The sequence below is a fragment of the Rhinoderma darwinii genome, chromosome 6 (assembly GCF_050947455.1).
Source record: "Rhinoderma darwinii isolate aRhiDar2 chromosome 6, aRhiDar2.hap1, whole genome shotgun sequence".
Taxonomy (NCBI): Eukaryota; Metazoa; Chordata; class Amphibia; order Anura; family Rhinodermatidae; genus Rhinoderma; species Rhinoderma darwinii.
In genome coordinates this window covers 18,397,608-18,423,535 of record NC_134692.1, presented here as the reverse complement: position 1 = coordinate 18,423,535, position 25,928 = coordinate 18,397,608, and the positions used below count along the sequence as shown (strand labels likewise).

Below are 25,928 nucleotides of genomic sequence, written 5' to 3'. Positions count from 1 at the left end.
ATTGGGGCTATTTCCCGGACATTTTAATCCCTGAGGGTATGTTCACACGGCAGCGTCCGTTACGGCTGAAATTACTGTGCTGTTTTCAGTAGAAAACAGCACCGTAATTTCAGCCGTAATGGCATGTGCAGGCGTCTTTTGCTGCGTCCATTACGGAAGTAACTGAAGCTGGTTTTCCATGGAGTCCATGGAAAACGGCTCCATTTACGTCTGAAGAAGTGACAGGCACTTTTTTACGCGCCGCCCTTTGACAGCGACGCGTAAAAAAAAAAATGACCGTCGGCACAGAACATCGTAAGACCCATTCAAATGAATGGGCAGATGTTTGCCGACGCTTTTGAGCCGCATTTTCGGACGTAATTCAATGCTAAAACGCCCGAATTACGTCCGTAAATAGTGTGTGTGAACCCAGCCTTAGTGACGCCCCCGGCTGCTAGTGCTGCATTGTTGGGTCACTTAGGAGACCCAGCGATGCAGCTGAAAGCGGACCGTCGGCCATGAGAAGTTTGCGGGGGGGGGGGGGCCCAGTAAGAATTTTTGCATCGGGGCCCATGAGCCTCTAGCTACGCCCCTGCTTCAGAGGTCTTGTGGAAACCTTACCTCAACTATTTTAACTGCACTAGCGGACCTGCACAATATTAGGCGTGTGGTTTATATGTTATGGCTGAACGGTATATATTATCATAGTACACAACGTCAGTCCTGCTATATCTTTACCTGTCCCAGTAGAAGAGATGTGCTGTAGGAAGACTAGGGTTAGGGTTAGTGTAAGCATCTTCCAGGGACTTGTTAGGGACTTCACAGGTGCAACTTCTTAAATTTCTAGATAGAGATAAAGGGATGGACTAGTGGGGCACAGATGTACTTACAAGATCCTACCTACCCCTTAATTATATATATTTTTTATTCATTCACTAAGGGTACTTGAACATGCTTAGACCTCTCATGCACATGACCATAGTGTTTTTCTGGTCCGCAAATTCCAGGACCGTGGTCTGTATTTTGCGGATGAAATGTCATCTGTAGTGCATCTGTGTCTCACCCGCAACATGCAGATCATATAAAAAAGTGCATGGAAAACGTCCTATCGGCGCTTATCAACACTTTTGCAAATCCGCAAATTACAGATAGCACACGGAGGTGTATCCTCAGTTTCCACGGGCCCATTGACTTTATGGGCAAGTAGCGAATTTGCAAGCCGTAATAAGACATGTCCTGAGTTTCTGCGGCTCATATTTGCAGTCCTAGAAGGAACCGTGAAAACCATGTTCGTATGCATGGTGGCATATCAATGAATGGGTCCGCAATTCACCCGCAGATTTGCGGGTGATTTTCGGACGCAAAAACACGTTCGTGTGCATGAGGCCTAAGGCTTCGCCGTGTTTTTGCAGCACGGGTCAAATTTTAAAACCACTGGTTTTGGGGCATTCTGCAATATTAAAACCACAGCATGTCATATTGGTTGCAGTTATGCCTCTGTAGCGTTGCATTTTTTGCCTCGGTTTCCCTATAGACTTCAATAAAAAAACAAAAAATGGCGTCTTAACTTCATTTTTATATGTGAGGTTATTCTACTACCTATTTCCTAGTACGCTCTCTGTGAGAAAGACCCAACCATGATTGCAGCAAAGCCGCAATAAATTCTGTTAATAATGAAGGGGCTCTCTGGAGCGCATGAAAGGACCCAAACAAACAGAAGTAGGCAGGCAGATACACCTCAAGGAATACATACCTGTTCTATCACAACACACCTGCCAGTTATAGTCCTTCCACTAGAGATTATGTACAGAATATATCACATCCAATCATTTTTTCATGTCTCTTTTGGTGGTTCTGATTGAAAGCTTAATCGCAGTATCTGATGGACACCATGACAAAGCCTGCGGTCTGACAGGCGTTGGATCCAGTACTGCTTCATGGTTTCCACCACAAAGATGTGAACATATCCCAAATCAATGGCTTAAAGGCTATGTAAACCTTTGAAAACTTTTTTTTTTTTTAAATAAAAATGTCTATCAGTGTGATTGGTGCGACTTTGTAATCACTTTTTATTAAAAATAATTTTTACTTTTTGAGATACAGCTGCTTTGTATCCTGTATACAGAGCAGCTGTATCTAGTGCTGAGACCTAAATCCATTATGTCATCGGGACTGATGGGTTCAGCGACGGCGGGTCCTGCATGTCTCTGACACGCAGGATTGAACTGCTATCAATCACATCTAAGTTCATAACTTTGATCTGATCGATAACAGGTGGACCCTATGTTGCTGAACCCGTCAGTCCCACTGACCTGACGGATTCAGGTCTCATGCACGATACAGCTGTTCTGTATACAGGAGACAAAGCCACTGTATCTGAAAAAGTAAAAATATTTTTTTATAAAAAGTAATTAGAAAGTTTCACCAATTACACTGATAGACATTTTTATTTTTCAAAAATAATATTTTTTAAAGGTGTACATAGCCTTTAATTATCAATATATAATTTTTTTTATTTTTAAAAAGTAAGACTGTATTAAAAATATATTTTTTTTATTGATAACTGAAACAACACAAAAAGCAATAAAACTGCTATAAGGTATGACTGCATAATATAATAATGTTGCAAGATGTTCAAGTACAATATGGAACACATGACGTACATATTGAAGGTCATAGAAGATAACGCTGTGAAATCCACAAAAGAATTCATAGGTCGTGTATTATACATTTCATACATTAATCATTTCCTGGATACCTTCATAACATATATGACATACGGCATGCGTAGACTTTAACAATTCCATAAAAAAAATCTTATGTATTGTATAAAACACTGCAGAAACCTCTAAAACTCATATCTCTATACAGAAACAAAAATGTTTATTCTTGCCCTTGCACAACATTTAGTATTTGGAATCTAAATAGGTCCAATTCTGTGGAATTAATTTCTTAAAGGGGTTTTCCCATTAATCATTTTTATGGCGATAGTCCTGAAATAATAGCTGTTTTAATGTAATTTGTAGTTTTTCTAGTATTAAAAAAACAAAACTTTTTCCATAATTTTTTGCTTCCCTGTGTCCCCCTTGGGGCTGCTGCTTATCTGCTGGAGGAAGGAGGGGGGGGGGGGGCTTGAGCAGAATCAGTCTTCTGGAATTCTACAGCAGAGGTTCTGCTACTTCCCTGACAAGCAGGGCAAAAAACTATTTTCATTAGGTGCTGTGAATTGAACAGAGGATCACTATGCAGAGACATGCCTGTGGGGATGTACTCATTGCTATACACTTTCAGCACCAGGTGGCGCCATACTATGTACGCAAATGTCATAACTCCTCACTGGATCACTTTTTTTTTAACAGCATATAAATGGCAAATATTGTTCCGTTTTCATGATTTAGACAATGAATATTATATCTAATTGAGCGACAAACCCTTTAATAGACCTTTATAATGGTAGGTACTCTGTTTTTCTGATACATAGCTCCAAATTCACTCCATAGACAGTTTTATTCTGGTTGCCTGCATTCACCACTTGGGTGAGCTTATGAGCTTACTGCATAATGCTTATACATTGTATAAATACAACATAATAATAAAAAGCCCAAAAAACAAACAGTATGCAATAAACTCTTAATCTCCCTCTAGTGGTGGCTGCAGACAATCATAAATTTAATGTTTAACTCTATGTCTATGCAGCGGATTTAGAGTTCTCTATCAGAAAAACAAAGCTCCGACCAATATAAAGATATATAAAAACAACATGATGATAAAAGATATACATTCACTTTAATAGAAAACTCAACTTCCAAAACGAAAAAAATAAATAATTTAAAGAATCTCTCTAAAGTGATGCTCATTGTTGCAGGGATATATGGGAGTGACTAAACTGTCTGAGAGATGGTTTTTAGCCATGATTGGGAAGGGCATTACCATTCCTTTCACTTATTTACTTGAATGGAGCTGAGCTGCAATACTATACACTTCTCATTGTTCCAGCCCAGCTACTTTCACTGCACAATCACACTGTAACAATGGGCTGGAACAATGAGAAGTGTATGACGCTGATTGGTCACTGATTGGTCAGCGTCATACGTACAACGCCCAGTTAGTAAAAAGTAAAAACACACCCAGTTGTCTATTATGAAACTAATTAGCATAAATCTAAAATTGTTCATAACTTGCTAAAAAATGATCGTTTTTCAAAATATAAACCACTGTTATCTACATTACAGCGCCAATCACATTATGTAGGAAATAGGGCACATATAATGTGGTGACAGAGCCTCTTTAAATAAATGGAGGAAGCTATGGAGTAAATTATGTATTAGGACAAAAATGCTAAATTAGAATATAAGGTAGAAACATAGTTAACTAAGAGTGTACATAACATAAACCGGTTGTCTGGTCTGTACTAAACGCGAATCCCCAAGAGACTAGCTGATTGTCGAAAAGATGAGGGTCTTGCTGTTCGGCCCTTGAAAATCAGCTACTATAACCAAGGGGAGTGAACATAATTGATTTTATCCCCTAAAGTGTTGTTTTGTATCAAAATTGAAGCATTGAACCAAACCAGTTCAGATTGGCCACCCTGGATTTCAAAGGGCACCAACGGCCCTCCAGAGAATAGAGTGGGGTCCTTATCTCTAGGGCCTATTAAATTGATTCTGGAGCCGGACTATAGGAAGTGCAGAGGTCACACCTGCCCATGTCCTGCAACCTGAGGGCACTCAAATTGTCCCTCTATACTATATGGGGGGACCAGTACTATTAATAGAACATGGTAGGTGGGGACACGGTTATAGATTTTGAATTGGGGCGTCAAGCAACGCCTCGGAATAGATTTGGGTGTTGACTTACATGCAGTCTGTACTTTTTGTGCTAAAAATGTTGACTAAAATATTATGAACTTGCATTCAGTTCTTTTTGGTAACAATTAGCAGAAAATGGCATCAAATTCCAATATCATCCGCTCCACAATTTGATTTGGATAAACCATGCAGACGGCCATGTTCCCCGGTTCATTCTCCGGTCTCAGAAGGGTCGGTCCAAAAACAATTCCCAAGCTGTGTGTTGACATAAGGTTCGTAGAGGCATTGACCACAATCCTGGTAAAATAACAATAGGATATGATATTAGCTTACATTCTTCCACTTCATACTGGATTAATTCTGCACGTTGACAAATTTAGGCCCCTGTGGGAATAAAAATTTGTTACCTAAATAACAAGTAATTGTCGGCTCTATTTCCTAAGCGCATTGTTTTGTTACATCTTTTTGAAGCGGAGAATTAAATACAGACCGCTTAGATATGTTGGCCGTGAAAATCTTATTTCTAATCATTTTCCCGTTTGACATAAAAAAGATGAAATCACTTGCTTTTGGTATTTTCTTGAACGGCTTAATCAAAATAACCACAATCAGAAGATTCTTATTACTATCCTGAAATAAAACATTGTTTTGTGGGATATAAAAGTAACTAATAATTATTCCATTCTAGGCCACATTACTGGCTGCATAGTTAATTTTAGCCAAAGCTGAAGTTTTTCTTGTGCGGAAGCTGGCAGAACATTGTTTTCTTAAATAAAAGAGATAAAATTAATTTCAATGTTGAGAGACATTTTATGAGGTAAAGTTATCTGCCTGTCTATCTATCATCTATCTATCTATCTATCTATCAATCTATCTATCTATCTATCTATCTATCTATCTATCTATCTATCTATCTATCTATCTATCTATCTATCTATCTATCTATCTATCTATCTATCTATCTCATATCTATCTATCTCATATCTATCTATCTCATATCTATCTATCTATCTATCTATCTATCTATCTATCTATCTATCTATCTATCTATCTATCTATCTATCTATCTATCTATCTATCTATCTATCATCTATCTATCTATCTATCTATCTATCTATCTATCTATCTATCTATCTATCTATCTATCTATCTATCTATCTATCTATCTCATATCTATCTATCTATCTATCTATCTATCTATCTATCTATCTATCTATCTATCTATCTATCTATCTATCATCTATCTATCTATCTATCTATCTATCTATCTATCTATCTATCTATCTATCTATCTATCTATCTATCTATCTATCTATCTATCTATCTATCTATCTATCTATCTATCTATCATCTATCATCTATCTATCTATCTATCTATCTATCTATCTATCTATCTATCTATCTATCTATCTATCTATCTATCTATCTATCTATCTATCTATCTATCTATCTCATATCTATCTATCTATCTATCTATCTATCTATCTATCTATCTATCTATCTATCTATCTATCTATCTATCTATCTATCTATCTATCTATCTATCTATCTATCTATCTATCTATCTCATATCTGTCTATCTATCTCATATCTATCTATCTATCTCATATCTATCTATCTATCTATCTATCTATCTATCTATCTATCTATCTATCTATCTATCTATCTATCTATCTATCTATCTATCTATCTATCTATCTATCTATCCATCAATCATATCTATCTATCTATCTATCTATCTATCTATCTATCTATCTATCTATCTATCTATCTATCTATCTATCTATCTATCTATCTATCTATCTATCTATCTATCTATCTATCTATCTATCTATCTATCTATCTATCATCTATCTACCTGTCTGTCCTGTTTTCTCTCTCGGTCTATATATTTATTTATAATGTTTTTTCAATAATCATTCCTAAACTGCTTGGTAAAGAGATTTTGAAATAAGGTTTTCTCCAGTACATGTCTTATATATGTTTTAATAAAACCAATGCCCATTCTGAGAAAATGTACCTAGTACCTATAGTTTGCTGTACAAATTGAATGTATGGTAGTTTTAAATATTTGACGCTGCACGAGCGGTGGAAGGGAAGTGACAACTTCCCCAGAAAACATTACTACCTTACAAAAATAGTTGCCATGTTTTAAGCCCATTCGACTACTGGCCGTACCAACTAATTTAAATATATTTTCTGAACCTGCCCTAGTTTTTCCCCCTTTCGACAAATATATGTATCTGACCAGGTAGGAGTATTTGACTGAAATTGGCCCTTAGGACAGGCTGTAAGGACATAAGGAACTGTACACACATCCTGGCAGAATCCCATTCATGAAATTATTGGTAGAATCATATATACATATGGTACAGTTCTTAGTAATGAGACTACTTTCACTTAATTAGAAATTAAATTTAATAAGAAAGAGAGTCATAAATAATTCCACTCCCAAAAAATAGGTCATAAATAATCTTTTAAGTCAAGATTATATTACACATCAAAAGATACAGGATGTAATATAGATCTAGAAATTGAAGAGTAGAATTATAATAATGGGTGTTTCCATTAAATCTTACAAGTATAAAACATAAACTAAACAAATGTTATTAATTAATATTATGTTTACTTATTTTATTAATGAAATAACATATCTTTCCATATTTTATAGCTGTTTTCTCCTAAACTGTGACCTTTATTGAAATGAATAAAAAGACAAAAAGAGAAACGTTTGCAATTTTAACTACTAGGTTGTATGTGGGCTGTCATGCCCATGGCCGCGGGCCATCAGGCTCACTCACCTCCTGACGCCCGCAGCCATGGAACTGTGAGTGCTGGTCCCCATCTCCTGCTTAGGAAATGCCAGCTTTCACTTCCGCTTCTCCCGGCCGGGTCCCGTAGGGTGCACGCGCACGCTCGTGCCTGCTCTTAAAGGGCCAGTGTGCGCACCGGCAATTAGTACAACATTAGCCCATGAGCCCTGGACTATAAGAGGGGCCTAGCCCCTTCCTGTCTTGCCTGAGCCTTGTTGTCGTTACCCTAGTCTGTCTAAGCAAATAGTCTCCTAAGTGTTTTCCAGTTCCCAGTGTTTCCCGTTCCTGCTACCTGTAACCTGTATCCCGTGCTATCCTGGTCTAGTGCCGTGCTGAGCTGTAGTCGTGCTGTGCTGTATACCACACCTGTCCTGCCTGCTGCCTAGTCCCAGCCGAGCCTGTCTTACTACTGTCTGAGCTACCACAGGTACACTATACGAACTATAGACTGTGACCTGTGTCCTGTTGGCCAGCTGCCATACCATCAAGGCGGTACGGCCCAGTGGGTCCACATACCCAACGTGACATGGGCTGTGATGTGGACATTGCTACTTCCTTGTAGGAGTAACTTTCAAGGACCCCATAGTTGACTGACTATATATATGGAAATGCCTCTGATCGTGTCACCAGAAAGCTTGTGATGTGATGTGATCACAGGGATCTCACCTCTTTGATTATGCCATGGTTAGTATTGATCATATCAATCAAGGGGCTGGGCTTTTGCTGATCTTGGCCATTACAGGAGAAGTGGGGCTTATAACTGCTGTGCCCTCGCGATCACAATGGCATACATGTATGTGTTAAGGCAGGAAGGACTTAAAGGAATATTTCTATGACAAACATGAATGGCACTCCGTATGTCCCATTTATGCCAACAGTCCTGTTTTCATGGGACTGTCTCATGAACTAGGCTGCAAAGGGGTCAAATATGCTTAAAAGGGGCTTTTCTGAGGTATGATAATAGAAAGCGAGCACACATGAGTGACCACCTCGCCACCAGAAACTGACGACTAGACACCCCAATTCCCGAAGATTGGTGGTCGAACCGGCAGTTGGATTCCCACAGTTCCGTCATTTATGTCATATCCAAAAATGTTTGTCATAGGAACTTTCTGCTATCTTCTTGTGTTTTCCTTGGTGAGTCACTTTTGGTTTTTCGTATTGGCAGGATATCTTTAAACAGGAATAATCGTATCTATCCAGGATTCCTCATGCGGCACCGTCCATATCTGTCCCCTTACGCTGATTTGTCAACCCAGCCGAGGTGCTGATGTTTTTGAAAAAAGCATGAAACTATATGAAAACACAAATTGTAGATGGCGACAATATTATTCTGAGGCTTCTATCGCTAAGCGGTTGACTGTAACTTGACCTCTAGGTCTATAGGTATAAGGGCTTGTCCACGCGTAATTTCCACAGCATTTACGCATCAACTAGCAGACAATCCGCTGCGGAAAATATGCACCATTTTATGATTTGTTTTACTGCGGAAATTAGTGCAGATTTTTGGTGTGTTTTTTTCAAGAGCCGTGTGATAGTGATATTTCTTCTTTCTGTGATGTCATGTCCACACCCTGTAAGAAATTCTGCAGCGTTTCCGCAGCAAATTTCGCAGTAAATCAGAAAAACGCAGGAAATCAGTGCACTTTCCTTTCTTTAGCAATAATTGACATGCTGCGAAACTATAATTACGGTCCGCTTGTGAATTTCTGCTCTGATTTTTTCCGCAGCGTGCGGATGACATTCGTTAAATCACCCACTTTGCTGCTACTGTATTCCGCTTCATATTTTCCGTCCGCAATTCCGGAAGGAAAATACGCAGAAAATCTGTTACGTGTGGACCAGCCCTAATAGTATGTGTGGTATCGCATGTGGCCAGGATTGTCTGATAAGGGACATGTTGTTGATCGCAGAGTGATCTATATGTTCAACGTATTCGGATGTCTTTTCGAGAAGCCAAATTTTCTAAAGCATGAAAACAATAACAGGACAGGCGTCGCTATTGTACACAGAGGAGGTAGAGCTGGAGCGGTGGTTTATACCAGGTTTCCAATAAATGTTGTTATGTAACGAGAAAACACGCAGCGCAAGCCAATTTCTATTCAGCTGTTGTTTGATGGCTGCAAAAATTGACTTATTCTAAACCCCAAGGATTTAATTTATCAGTAAATTATTTTAATCCGGTATTGGATAGTCCAGAAATTCAGATAGTCCTGCACAGAACTGCAGGATGATATGGAAACTCACAAAGCTAGATTAAAAAAAGGAGAATGAGCAGAGATAATATTAACCCATTCCCACAAAATCAACACCTTCTCCCTTTCCGATGTACGTGTCAGAAGATGTGATCACCCACAAGAGCGGCTGTGATTGAGAAAGCCCGAATCCCGGCCGTTTAATTACCAATTTTGAGACTTTTCTAATTTAAAAGAAAAACAAACAAACAAACAAACAAACAAACAAACAGTAAGGCTCTGTTCACACTATTATTCGGGGCAGCATGAAACTTTCCAGTATTTTTGATGGAGAGACAAGTGAAGTCTACAACGTTGTTCTTGCTGTAGAAAATACCACAGAGGACGATGGAAACCCGGGCGGGCCTTATTGACCCCAATGAGGTCTATTGGTGTATAACGCGAGTATCCGTTTGAAAAAAGATCCGTAATAGCTGTCCTAGCCGTTATAAACAGAAGCTGCAACACTAGTGTGAACAGAGCCTAATAAATATTGTGCTGTGTTCCTCTGCATGCAAATGTAAGGTAGCCATTGTTGCTCAGTGTCTTAAAGGGTAACTGCATTTTCAAAAAACTTCTGACACGTCATAGTGACATGTCAGAAGTTTTGATTGGTGGAGGTCCGAGCTCTGCAACCCCTACCGATAATTAGAACGAAGGAGCAGAAGCGCTCGGATGATCGCTAAGACGTTTTTTTTCTGGTTGTCTTTTCTCGGAAATCTGAGCAATTGCTCAGCTTTCCGGGTAAAGCTGATCAGAAACTGAGCAACTCAGAGCTCACCCGAGCGCTTCTATCGCTTCATTTTAGCGATCGGTGGATGTCTCAGTGCTCAGACCCCCAAGATTAAAACTTCTGACATGTCACTGACATGTCAGAAGCTTTTTGAAAGTTTAGTTACCCTTTAAATATTTTTGAAAAGTCTCATGATGTCATCGCCCATAAAACACTAACCCACCAGAGCAAGTGCGTAGATAGAGGTGAGGATACCCCATAGCAAAGATAAAAAATAGCCCCCCTATAGGCGCAGGTTAATGCTACCAAACCCCTAACTATTTGGCCATGAGGACTTGGTGCTTGCTTGTCCCCATCTACTTTCCATGAATCTTAGGCCCCATGCACACGAACGTGCTGTTGCGGCCGCAATTCCCCCGAAAATCCACGGGAGAATTGCGGCCACATTCATTCCTATGGGGCCATGCACACGACCGTGGTTTCCACGGTCCGTACATGGCACCGGAGCCCGGAGAGCAGAAAGAACGGGCAAGCCTTATTACGGCCGTGGTCCGGGCTCATTGAAAATAATGGTCGCGGCCATGTGCACGGCCCGCAATATGCGGGCGGCTCGCGGTTGACACTCCGTGGCCGGCCGACCCGAAAATTACGCCCGTGCACATGGCTACGGTCATGTGAATGAGGCCTTAGGTTAATTCCCCACACTTTTGTTTGCTAACATTATAGGGATGGTGGAGAGGGGATAACTGCACAGACTATCATCACCCATAAAAATAATCGATGTAGCCTACTTGGGGCCCCATAACAGCCACATGGGTCACCTCTATGGTACAAACGCCCTTGTGCTTAGATTCTGACATGATAATGGGACCCAAGGTCCAGCAGCAGGGAACCTCATCTGAAGCTGTCCACAAAGTGATTATGGGGTTTATTACTCTTTTTTGGGGTTTTCCATAAATATCCCATAATTAGTATTGACCTGACCTTTGTGTACAATAAAAATGTTGACATTTACTGCAATATTGGGCTTGTATTGGTTGTATATAACTGGAAGGTTGGCCCTTTAATCATATTCTCTGGTGGGCCCAAGATCTCCCAGTCCCACACGGGCAGGTTGCCTCGTGACTTATGTTTTATGATGTCCCATTAATTTACAGCAATGCCACTTCCAGCATCAAATCGAACTGTACAAGTTCTAATACATTTGACCGCATTATATTTATGTGTTGTGTCATTCTCATGGATTCTTTCTTTTGGAATAAAACATACATTAAGTTCACGTACAATGTCAATGTGAAATGTCACTCAACGCATAAAATAAAATAATTCACGGCAGCCGGAGAGAAGAGACGTATCGGACGGCTCTGCAAATCATTGTAAGCCGAATGCTTGATATCATTTTGATTTAAGCACAAATAGGAAAAAACAGACATTGTCATATTGTGGAGCTCACGCGCTGTACATGTGTGAACCATTCTAGTAGAGCCAGATAGGAACAATGCGACGGCATCCAAAACTGACTGATATCATTAAAGTCAAAATACAATTGAGCTCTGTCATGACAAAATGATAAGTGTGTGAAACGGAATGAAACAAAGTGTGATAGATGAAGCCAAAGCACTGACGCCAACTGGGCTAACACAACGAGGAGTACAGCGGAGCTGGATCCATCCCCTAATGGTCGTATCTGGATGAAAGAGCAATGAAGTCAGTGCTGCAGAATCATTGCTCTTCATAGCAGTGGAGTCCTGACAACTGTGACCTCTATATAAAGTTGTATTATAGAGGACTTGTTGCTCTCCTGACATGCCTGCTTTAATCAATTCTTGTATTCCCATGATATAACAATTCGGTCTGCCTTTTTTTTTTAGAACTCTGCATTGTGCTATTCCTCTGTTATTCCTCCTGGAAATGTATAAACACATTGACAACGTAATGCTATCATTCCCTTTGTCAGTGGGGTATGTCTCTACACTCTCTGACACTGTCTAATTAGTGCTGACGGTGTCAGACTGTGTTAACACATATCCTAATGACAAGGGGATTAGTAACACCCAGTTGTCAGATATCTCATACATTTCCAGGAGGAATAACAGAGGAACATCACTGCAGAGTTCTAAGACTAAATAGACTGTGTTAACACATATCCTAATGACAAGGCGATTGGTAACACCCAGTTGTCAAATATGCCAGCACAGTGGCTCAGTGGTTAGCACTGTTGCCTTGCAGCGCTTGGGTTCAAATCCAACCAAGGACAACATCTGCATGGAGTTGGTATGTTCTCCCTGTGTTTGTGTGGGTTTCCTCTGGGTACTCCAGTTTCCTCCCACACCCCAAAAACATACCAATAGGGAATTTAGATTGTGAGCCCCAATGGGACAGTAAAAGAGGACCTCTGTACAGCGCTGCGTAATATGTTGGCGCTATATAAGTAACTGAAATAATAATAATAATATGTCATACATTTCCAGGAGGAATAACAGAGTAACAGCACTTCAGAGTTCTAAGAATAAATATACTGTATTTATTAAAATAGACTCATGAGAGCTGATTAGAGAGGTAAAAAATGTAAGATCAGTGGGGGTCCGACTGCAGGGACCCCACCGATTGCCATAACAGGGAATTCTGGTCCCCCGTTTCGCCCACCTCAAGTCTATGAGGCCATTCAAAATCTATGGGGCTGATGGAAACAGCCGAGCACATCGCTCGGCTGCTTACGTGCATGCCTGGCCTCCGCGCCATCCAAACTACTCCTAGCTGCCATCTTGCAGCTCGGTTGAACAGTGGACCTGGGGGTGCCAGCAGACAGACCCCCACTAATCTAGCATATTTCACCTAACCAGTGGACAGGTGAAAAATGCTAGAGGCTGGAATACTCATTTAAGCTTTACCCCGAATAGCCAATTGGGGCTGCAAAAATAAAATAGAAGATATGCTAGAAGTTCTCCAGTTGGCAATGCGCCATCTTCCAGACAACCCCTTTTTGTACATAGTCATGGGGAAGCCTGACAATTTCAACTTCTGCCACCCAAACTGCAGTTAGTAAACCTGTCAGAGTGGAAGGTCTCTATGAAGAAAGTTCTGTTCAGGAGAGGTACTGGCTTTTATTGAAGAGACCGGCCAGGTGTAGGAAGCCTTATTTAAAGTCAATGCTCGATGGGAAAAAAGTATGCAAATTAGCTCATGTCAGCCAAACCAGAGACTCCTCCAAAAGGAAGAGACCCCCATCTGTAGACAACACAATATCAGGGTTCTTGCCCCTTATCAGTACAGAACAGGGTATTGGAAATCAATGTCTACGGATGGGTCTCTCTTCCTTTTGGAGGAGTCCTTTTGGCTAATATGAGCTCATTTGCATCAGAAAGTTCTGGTTCTTAAATCTACTTACAGGATACATTCAGAGCCTAAATCCACCCAAAAGATACATCTTACAGGGGTTGTCCAGGTTGTGGCTGCTTTTTAGACTGATGACTTATCCACAGGATATGAATTGGTTCAGACAGCACCAGATCAGATGGGTGCACAAGTAGGGGCTCAACCCAATTGGAGTCACTCCGAGTTGGAGTAAAGTATTCTTTCTTTATTATATCAGTGGCTAAGTGCAACGTTCATCAGGCACTAGGTTGTACTGACACACTGTTGTTCGGCTCTGTGGCCGCTATAAAATAATGGCGGCTGACCGCTGCTTTTGGCGCTCAATGTCAGCTGCCATTATCGGGTCAGAGTATTTTCTTCTATCCACAGCATCAGTATATTATTGGTGAGGGTTTGAAACTCGGACCCCACACCAATCAGCTGTTTCGGCTGGCGGTAGCTACGCAGGGATCGGTGCAGGAAGCAGATGGCTCCAGCCACAGTATAGCGGTCGTGCTGCTGTACTACAGCTCTGCTCCTATTCAAGTGAATAGGACCAGAGCTGTGGTAACCCAGGATGGCTGCTATACAGTGGTCGGAGCCTCCTGCTTCCGGCACACACCACTGCATAACTTCTGGTGCCTAGAGGTCCGTGTGTTGGACCCCCACCGATCATATACTGATGATCGATCCTGTGGAAAGGTCATCAGTTTAAAAAACAACTGCAAAACTGGACAACCCCTTTAAGGTGTGACTGCAATGATCCCAAATTTCCCTCTTCCCTTCCCATGTCAGGGGTTCAGGAAGCTGAGATATTAGGAGTTGCATGTTGTTTTTTTTTTTTTTACATTGTAGAGCTCCTTTAGTTGTCCCTGCTTCTGTCTGTGATATGGAGTGAGCACATTGTTTGGAATGGATCATCTTTAGTATTATGAATGTAGCGATTATCTCTAATGATTGTAACAATTTTGTATCATTCATGGTAATCTTAAGGAGTGCACATGTTAAACCCCCACTCATCTAACACAAATAACCACACCGCAACAATAGTATTGTAAATAAATTTGTAGCACTAGCCACCCTTTATTTAAAACACATTATACAGCTCAGTTGGGTGAACCCGACCAATTGCGGCACCTCACGTGATGGGTCGGGGCCCGCCTGCCTCTGCCCTCCCAAGGACTAGGAGCCAGCGGTGCACAAGCACCTCCACTGGCTCCCCCTGAGCAACCGCTGGCTACCATGACCAAGCTTCGTAGTTGTCCAAGTCCGTCCGAACCGGGGACCAGCCGTGTAGCTTGTGTCCCGAACCGGGGACCAGCCGTGTAGCTTGTGTCCCGAACAAGGGGACCAGCCGTGTAGCTTGTGTCCCCCCACAGACGAGAAACCCTGCCGTGTAGCTCGTGGTAATCTCGCCGTGGCCCATAGCTACCGACTCCATGTGTGTGAAGTGCCGCAATCCCGCCTTACAACACAGATCATTACAACAAAACTTATAATAAGGGCTGGGTGGGTCGGTCTTGCTTTTCCCTGTTAACAGAAACAAAATTAACCTGCTCTCCTTCAATTTACCTTCCTTAAATCCTCCTACACTAATCTCCTTACCCAATTAACTTTACTCCTTCCCTAATTTCCTTACCCAATTGCCTTACATCTACCTTCAGGTCTAACCATCCCCTATTGTTCCTTTACCTCCCCATTAGACTACCTGATACCGCAAGCCATGTGGCAAGCTCCATTTTGGACAAAGCAAAAAAAACAAAACCCTTAAGCTGCATTATCCCTATTCCTACCAAACTATCTAAGGTACCCCACTACAACCCTTTTCTTCCTGGGGGCCACATGGCCCTCCTTATGGTTCCTTATGGGCATTTTGCCCATTCATCACTCTTTAGGTCTATGGTCAGCTTTAGACAGAGAAAGAAAATCCCTGGTGACCACAGTTTATCCTCAATGTCACAGACAATAACAGGGACAACTAATGCAACGCTACATTGTCAGGTTCCAACATATAGCACCTTATATCTCAGCTTCCTGAGAGTGTGTGACATGCGTGGGGATAATGGGGGCCAGCTGTAGTCATACATGATTTAAAGGGTAATTAAACGTTCAACAAACTTCTGACATGTCATAGTAACATGTCAGAAGTTTTGATTTGTGGGGTTCCGAGCACTGAGACCCCCACCAATCGCTAAAATGATGCGGAAGCGCTTGTGTGAGCGCTCAGCTGCTTTTTTTTTTTTCTGGTCGGCTTTTTCCAGAAATCAATGTATCGGAGTACGGGCTCAATAGAAAGTCTGTGAGCCCGTACTCCGAAACATCGGATTTCCTGGAAAAAGCCGAACAGAAACAAAGCGGCTGAGCGCTCACACGAGCACTTCCGCATTGTTTTAGCGATTGGTGGGGGGGGGGGTCTCATTGCTCGGAACCCCACAAATCAAAACTTCTGACATGTCACTGCGACATGTCAGAAGTTTGTTGAACATTTAGTTACCCTTTAAGGTTTTGAGAAGTTTAAGCTAATGGAGGTTCAGCTCATCACAATTTATAATCCCGTTGTACACTTCAGGAGAATAAAAAGCATTTAGTTAAGAGAAGTCTTCAACATAATGTTCTAAGCATTGCACCAAAATGTTAAAGAAGAACTGTAACAAGGAGCCATAAAGTTACCAGTGGTCCCCTTTAAAGTTTACTTGACTGACAGCCATCTTCCCTCTTGGCCACTGTGTGCAGAAGGGAGGTGGCACATATTAACATGGGGATTATCAGGTAGACGCCTCACATATACTCAGGGCCGGTCTTATGTTGGGTGATGATCCTCGCGGTACTGTACCTTCTGTTAGAGCTCCCCATATAGTGTACGGTTATATCGTGTACAATTAACCATGTCATACAGTTCCTAATTATAAGTGTTTACAGAAGGGTGTATAAGCATATGTTGGTCAAATAACATTTCCACAGAGTCGTTCTAAATACCAGTGCAGTGCCGCCACCACCACCATACACTGCAAAAACAATATACAGTATTGTGCCCAAGTAGCAGTGCCACACAATGTAAATACCGCCATACAGTGCTCAAATAATACCGCCATATAGTGACCAAATAATACTGCCATACAGTGACCAAATAATACCGCCATACAGTGACCAAATAATACCGCCATACAGTGACCAAATAATACCGCCATACAGTGACCAAATAATACCTCCATACAGTGACCAAATAATACCTCCATACAGTGACCAAATAATACCGCCATACAGTGACCAAATAATACCTCCATACAGTGACCAAATAATACCTCCATACAGTGACCAAATAATACCGCCATACAGTGACCAAATAATACCTCCATACAGTGACCAAATAATACCTCCATACAGTGACCAAATAATACCTCCATACAGTGACCAAATAATACCTCCATACAGTGACCAAATAATACCGCCATACAGTGACCAAATAATACCGCCATACAGTGACCAAATAACAGCTCCATACAGTGACCAAATAACAGCTCCATACATATGGTAATGTAATAACAGTGCTATATAATTGTTACTCCCAGCGGCTATTCCCCGCTGGCTAGGCAATCAAATGCCTCCACTGATACAGCAATGCAAATCCTGTCTTCTGCCATGACCCTTCTGGATCGGGCCACGGCTTTCCTTCCGTGTCTTCATGGCGGCGCTGTGTTGCCAAGGCAACTGATGCCCGAAGTTGACTTCGGGTCCTGGCATCCTATTTAAAGGAGACCTCAGCATTTTGTTTGCTGATTCAGATTCTCACTTTTTCTGGCTTCTGTTTCTGTACAATTGTCACTGATTTTTGCTACCTTGTTCCTGACCTCGGCCTTGTTTCTGGATACACCACTGCCTTGTCCTTTGGATTGTTTGCCTGGTACCTGTTGTTGTACTCCAGGCCATCTCCTAATTACGCTCCTTTCTTATCCCCTGGTCTGTCGCATCCTGACTATGCTACAACTCCATCAGCTCTACTGCTGCCAATCCGTGACTGTTCTGAGGAACAAGACCTGGCGATCTTCCTGCAGCAAAGTCTAAGGGTATGTTCACACGGCCTATTTACGGACGTAATTCGGGCGTTTTTGGCCCGAATTACGTCTGAAAATAGCGCCTCAATAGCGCTGACAAACATCTGCCCATTGAAAGCAATGGGCAGACGTTTGTCTGTTCACACGAGGCGTATATTTACGCGCCGCTGTCAAATGACGGCGCGTAAATAGACGCCCGCGTAGAAGAAGTGACCTGTCACTTCTTTGGCCGTAATTGGAGCCGCTATTCATTGACTCCAATGAATAGCAGCGCTAATTACGGCCGTAATTGACGCGGCGTTCAAGCGCCTGCACATGCCGGTACGGCTGAAATTACGGGGATGTTTTCAGGCTGAAACATCCCCGTAATTTCAGCCGTTACGGACCCCCGCCATGTGAACATACCCTAAAGGCTCATTCAGACGAGCGTGAATCTCGCTCGTGTGCTGTATGTTGAAATAACGCACAGCACACGGACCCATTGATTTTAATGGGGCTATTCACACATGCGTGAGTTTTCACGAAGTGAGTGTCCGTCTCACTGCAAGCCCTATATAGGTGCGTTTTCACTGGGTCAATGGGTGCGTGAAAGTCACGCAAAGCACACTGATGTAAAACGCAACGCACACGGACGGGCCACGGGCAAAAATGCTGCGAAATACGCTTTCTCTGTGTAAACCCCCGAAGATAGGGCATGTCGCTTCTTTTTCCTGCGAACGTTCTTTACTGCTTGCGGGAAAAAAGTGCCTCCGTCTGCCATTGAATCAATAGGAGGCATTTTCAGGTGTTTTTTGGCTCGTTTTCCGACACGGTTTCCGCGTAAAAAAACCCTGTTTGAACTGGGCCTTGACTCCTCACCTCAGGGCCAAACGGATTGCACATCCAGAACGTGACTATAACAACAATGTCTTTATTAATACGGATATAAAATTAATAAAAATATATGTGGTGGTCTCAAGCCTCAGGTACTTGGCCCTCTGTGGGATCTCCTTCAGAAGGGACATATGTGCACGTGTCGCACACCACTAACGCCACGTTTGCATACACTAAGGCAGAACAAAATCAAATTGGGGGACTTAAGATCTCCTTTAATGCATTTATTGTACATTGAATTTCATGTTTGATAATTCTCATGTTCCGTTATCCTTCGTGGCTGAAATAACATGTATATAAAAATTTAGCTCCTGGTTAAATCGAGGCATTCTACTGATTTGCATTGAGATGGCTTCACTTAAGAAAATGCTCTCTTTTTTTAAGGCTCCTTTGACACATTAAAAATATATTATGGCCCAATAGTGGTCTGATTCATGGTTCAGACATCAATACTTGCGAGACAAGAAGAAATTGGTAAAATAAATGATATTAAATTGACTAATTGATTCCAGGCAGGGGCCAGAAGTTGCAGGTGGTGAGCAGCTAATGAAAGTCTATAAATCAAGGGCGACAATTGGGATTCTTGTTTTCTTTATTTAAGAGCTACCTGCTCTCGGAGACTCCATTGATCTGCATGAGGATTGTTAACTCTTAGAATCGACACAGAAACCAGATTTTTTTTTTTGCGCATTAACAGTGAAGAGATACACTTAATCCAATTTGACAGGCAATGCCAAAGATGCCAGTGGTAATTAATTAGCCCGTAATTTAGACCGCAGAACAACAGGATATAGGAATCGGTGTTCAGGGCCATTTCCCCTTAGGCTCCATCTTACGGGGTCAGGTTTATGTCTGTTGTGTTGAAGGTCAGTAAATAAATTGGCAGAGTGCCACGGCACTGGACGTTTCATGATAGATATCCTTCACCCTCCTAACTGCCTCTGGCATTCGCAGCCTGGAATGAAACCGTAATTTTTTTATTTTTTTTTCCAGAATTGAACGTTGCTTTCAGCAGAGGTAGAAGTTGAACTTATGTGGCATTCACTTGTCACACGGCGGACTGTCTACACTACATACCCAAAGTATCAAGAGACACTTTTCATTTCGCAGCATTCTCCGGCCTGTTATGACCATCGCATACGAACAGGGTAATGTGTTTATATAGATTTTCTCGCACCTAGGTGGTTATGTAGTAAAAAAAATGGTTCTGATCTTTTTCATGCCAGTAACTATTTTCTTAACCTCAGCTGAACTCACACCCTAAGGCCATGTTCAGAAGTGCCCGAATTGCCACAGATTTTTTCCCTTGCCAATTTTTTGTACAATACATGTGGATGGGATGTTTTCAAAAAATCTAATAAAATCTGCTTCTAAATTAGAGCATGCTGGGAATATTTTTAATCCCGTAGCATGCTCATTCTTTGGCAGAAAAGCGGCGCACTTTAGTGACGGATTTAACACTTTGCAATGCAGAGTGTGTATTTAGCGGCAAATTTGCAGCGAAATCCAGCAAAAACAGCAGCAAAAAAAATGTAGCCATGCAGATTTTACCATTGACTCTTTGGACTTGAGGTGAAATTCACAGTAAAAAAAGTATGCTTTTTAATGCACAACATTATAGAGCTGACATAGTGGGACATAGGGTCTAGACCAAGGGTGTCAAACACGCAACACACGGGCCGCATGCAGCCCCTGTCATCTGCGGCCCGCGGGACACCGAAGCTCCTTCGGAGGAGGAGAGAGCAGGCTGGAGAAGCGCGCCGGTGTTCCTTCATGACGTCACGCTGGAGCGCAGTCCCTTTACCATGCTGCTGGATCATCGGTGGTAGGTGAGCAATGACCACACAGCCCCCTGTAGATAGTGCAACCCTCCTGTAGATATTGCCTCACACACCCCACCCTGTTGACTGCCCTACCCCCACGCTCACTATAGTTAGCTCCATTGGGGCTCCCTCTGGGAGTAGAATCCCCAGCCAGAGCGTTGCTGACACTCTGGCCGGGGATTCCTCTGCTGGAGGAGCCCCTGACGCAACTGTCCATATATGGACAGTGACGTCAGGGGCTCCTCCTGGACCGGAATCCCCGGCCAGAGTGTTGCCGGAGATTCTGGCCAGAGATTCCGCTCCTAGAGGTAGCCCCTGATGTCACTCTATGTATATTGACGGTGACATCAGGGGCTCCTTTAAGACAGAAATCCCTGACCAGAGCGTCGGCAATGCTCTGGCTGGGGATTCCACTCCTAGACGGAGCCCCAATGGAGCTATCTATAGGGGCGTGTGTGTGGCACTATCTGTAGAGGGTGTGTGTGTGGCACTATCTACAAAGTGGTGTGTGTGGCACTATCTACAAGGGGGTGTGAGTTCCATTACATACAGAGGACACTGTGGCACCATCTACAGAGGGCACTGTAGTATTATCTACAGAGGCCATTGTGGATAGATATGAGAGAGATTTTATTAATAATGATAAAAATAATATTCTAGCATATACACGTCACACGCACTGTATATACTGTATATATGGGTAAATAGCTAGAAATTGACTCATGTTTGCACTCACCGAGTACTGTTTATTTATAACAGGTTAGCTATATATAATGTCATTAATTTTTCTTTATTTTTCATTGTAACAACCAATTCTTATAAATTTCATGTGAACACATAGATGTGAGCGCCCATGTGATTAGAAGAGCCGTGGTAACCGCACGTTCCGGTACCAAGCGCTGATGTATTTGTTATACATTCCTCCTTATATTTGAAACAACGTATGCAAATTATGTTTTTGTTATATAGGGAAAATTCCTTCCTTCGACTTCAGTTGTGCTTATGTCTATGGCGGAGCAGTTATAATAATCATATCAAATAAGCATAGCCCGAATCAAATTGTGAATATTTTAAAATGCTGAATGAGGACAGCAAAAATAAACACCAGATTCTGTGTTCTCTGGGATAAGAAGGTAGAGTGAAAAAATCTGCTGGACTTGACCGCATTGTCATAATCCGCATACATAACTGCTTATTGAATCCAGGCGATGTAGACAAGGGGACGACTGCTGGCTCCATACTGGAATACTGAATGCCACAACAAAGCGCAGGCACTTTCCTCTCAATGTTTCCTGACAGACTTCTTAAAACATTGGCTTTTGTTTCATCTGACGTCCTGAAATTTCTTGTAAATTTGGATCTTACCTGTTCTGCCTAAATTGAGTAAATAAACTCAGCAAATACTTAGATAAACTAACAGCAGGAACACGTGTTCTGTATCAACCTCATTATCCCTGGAATATACTAGACAATGGTGGCGAAACGTGCAGGTAATAGGGGTATTTTAACTATACACAGGAAAGTATAGATGTAGCAGAGCTGGTGTTGTCAGTTAAAGGGGCTACAATTTAAAAAGGATCTGTCAGGTTTTTGGACATGTCCATTTTAGGGAATATCCCCCTGAAATAACAATTCTGGTCAGAGACGTAGCTAGGACTTTAGCACGGATCGGGGGGGGGGGGGGGGCAAACACATCTGATTACCCCCAACCCAGTGGTCCCCCCACACATTGTGACCCTTTAGTGGCCCACTCACAGTATAATGCCCTGATAGCTGCCCCCACACAGGATACTGCCCCTATAGCTACCCCCACACAGTATAATGCCCCTATGATTGTTCCCACAAAGAATAATAACCCCTTAGTGTCCCCCATATAGTATAATGACCCCTTAGTGGCCCCCGCACAGTATAATGCCCCTAAAGCTGCCTCACCTTGAATAATGCCCCCATACGTTCCCCAACACAGTATAATGCCCCATAAGTGCCCCCACACAGTATAATGCCCCTGTAGCTGTCCCCAAACAGTATAATGCCCCCATAGTGCCTCCCACACATTATACTGCCTCTACAGCTGCCCCCACACAGTATAATGTCCCATAGCTACCTCAATAAAGAATAATCTCCAATAGCGGCTCCCACACAGTATAATGCCCCATAGCTGCCCCCACACAGTATAATGCCCCATAGTGCATAATAAAAAAAAATATAAATAAATATTCACCTATCCCCTTTCCCACGACGAGTAGAGGAGATCCCTCTACTCCATCACGCTGTGCAGTGTGTGGCTCTGCACAGACAGGCGCGATGACATCACTACATCGCACCTGCCTTCGTCAAGCCATTTACAGCTGGCATTACATAGTGAATGCTGGAGCAAGGAGATGTCAGCTCCCTGCCACAGCATTGGATTCAACTGTTTCTGTGTCCTGAGGATGCAGATACAGTTGAAACCAGGAAATGCCACAGCTGCGGGACAGGCCCTGGCCCCAACCATCTCGCCACTGCCCCCCTACTAGCTATGCCTCTGATTCTGAAGCATCCTTACTTAGAAGTTTGCATTGTGCCGTTCCTCTGCTATTTCTCCAGTAAATGAATCAATAAATCTCGTTTTTTTTTTTTAATTCACCTCGTCCAGGGGGTGCAACCATGACAGGGCCGGGAGGGAAAGGGGGCCAGTCTTGAATGCCCTCAGGCAACCACATTAGGCAGTCTGTACCGCACCGTATACAAAGTCGACACAGCACACGATGTTCTGATGCTGGACGTTGTGTGCTTCATCGCTTAAAATGTCCTGGCGCTGCCAGACTGATGTGAGTTCGGGGCGATTCAGGGCTGGCCCCCCGTAGACAAGAGAAGATGCAAGAGCATAAAGGAAATGTTTTTTTATTTTATTTTTTATTTCTGTTGTGTTTATGATGTAGGGGAAGGTGTGTATGATCTGGGGGCTCCCGGAAGTGGGGCCCGAAATGGTGACGGTAATTAATCGTGCTCTCCTGACCTTCTTCATAGGGTGTGTAACTACACAGTCTGACATTGTCAGCACTGAATAGACAATGTGCAGCGACACAAACCATATTGATAAGGAGGATTGTAACACAGTTGTCAATTTATTCATACATTTCCAGGAGGAATAACAGAGGAACAGCACAATGCAAACTACTCCAGAATTGTTATTTTATGGAGAATTATTTACAGACCTATCTGGAGAGCTGATGAATCATCTTTAACGAAAAGGGGTGACTAAGAGGCTGCAGTCGGGATTTGGGGGCAAATTTGCAAAAAACATTCTGTCCTGATTTTGCCTCCCCATCCCAACCCCAGGCCAGAATTAAAGCTGTAGAATAGCACATCCAGGACCGTGGTGCTGACATAGTGCTCTCCTGTGTGTGACTTAGTATATTCGGTTCTGGACATAGGTGAGCACTTCCTGGCAGAGTGATCGTTTGGCTTTCTTTTACCCGGCACAACATTTTCTTGCTGGGACAGAGAGTCTCGTTGGCGTGGCCCCTGGCACACAGCACTCCCCAGGGTATATGCCCTGACACCCCTTTTCCCTCTCATCTACACCCTCTTCCTGAACACCATACTGCAAACCCTGTAATGGGTGCAAGGATGCAGAATCAGAATTGTGTGTATGATCCAAAGTGAGTCCCCTTCCTGACAGCAGCTTCCGGGCGCAAGTTTTGGAACCCCTTTAATTCTTTGAGACGGCATCATCTTTGTATCATGATAACGAGCTGAGATAAATCTGCAGGTTTAGCTCCCGTCCTATGTAAAACTATAGATCGCACATTTTGATACGTTTTTCCAAATGACAAACTCAACCCTGCTAAGTCTGATAGTCAGCACTGCTGCTACAACCATATATTAGCTCTTGTGCATAGAAGGGTAGCTGTAGGTACTCATGAGATTTGGACAATACTGCAAAGCTAGATGGAGACCTGGGCCACGTATTGAAAGAGATCACAAGCGATCGTGTGAGGGAAAGTCCCGTGACCCGAGTGTCCAGAGGCGATCGCCTCTTTCCATTGCATTTATTACTATTATATTTATTATACGTAGGTGATAACTTTATGGGTAACCATGCTGGGAGTTGTAGTGTCCCAACAGATGGAGAGCCGCAGATTGGAGACTACTGCACTAACTGGTTTTGCCATGAATATTAGAATTTATTTTCAGGCCTGTATTAACTTTTCAAGGCCAAGAATCCGAAAATGAAGAAAAACGTTAACCACTCCCGTCTGCTGACAATTAAGACTTCTCGGTTCCCACGTCTTTCAGTCTTAGTATCTGTTCTACACCAACACAGAATCCTCCCAGGACTTCACTCTGGAGATCTAGGTCAGTTTTGTTTGGTCTACTCTTGTTTTCAGTGGCCATTTAGATCATTATTCTTACTTTAAGCAGCTGCCATTATCCCCGTTGTAGTGAAAGACGTGTGCAGATCAATTGTTATCCATCCAATTTACCAGATAACATCCCCCGTGTGCTATGCAACCCCCTGTATTTGATATGTGGTTCACTATGCAACAATATTAAGAATATAAATATAATATAACAAATCATATAATAGTTACAAATGTTTTCTATTGCGAATGTATCATAGATGTAGAAAGAACCAGGGAAAAAATGAAGCACAACCCCCTTCCCCAACCTAAAACTTAACTTTCCAAGCTTGTAATGAGGAGAGTTGCTTGTTGCCTTCACCACCCTCCCATAGTACCCAGGCTTCCTCCTTAGCTATGCCCTTGATGATGGGAGTTGTAGCTTCAGAACAGCTGGAGAGCCACAAGTTGGAGACCACAGGTCTATATTGTAGTCACCACTGTTATGTGGCAAGACGACCCGCATAACTAGGGGCATTTCCAACTTCTGCAACATCTATTACTACCCATGCCCCTTGTCTGCAGAGTCCAGGCCCTATTAGTAACACAGAGCATGGTTCAAGGTGATATTATTCTCCACCATTTCCACCAACTAAAGTCAACAGTGAGGGGAAATATAGACCTCACTGTTCTTCTTCAGTCTTATTACCAGATCCCAAGGAAAACATAATTTTATGATATAGCAAATATTTAAAAAATTGACATCTTAATATGAAATGAATGAGGTTGAGCTACAGTCTCTGGAACAGAAGGGCGCTGTTTCAGGAAAAAAAAGACCCTTTTACTAACATTTCTATAAGAGATTTAGGCTTGGGCTACAAAGGGACTTGTGGTCACACACAAGTCATGGGAAAATCGTAGGACTGCTGCAATC

General features: G+C 42.4%; 1 protein-coding gene across 1 annotated transcript in view; it reads right to left on the bottom strand.

Annotated features, from left to right (window-relative positions):
• Positions 1-2,584: 2,584 nt before the first annotated feature.
• Positions 2,585-25,928, bottom strand: part of ARHGAP15 (Rho GTPase activating protein 15) — a 222,241-nt gene continuing 198,897 nt past the window's right edge. Inside the window, exon 9 of the mRNA XM_075831029.1 lies at positions 2,585-5,084. Coding sequence (XP_075687144.1) covers positions 4,913-5,084 — 172 coding nt within the window. The 3' untranslated portion in view covers positions 2,585-4,912. The remainder of the gene's footprint in view (positions 5,085-25,928) is intronic.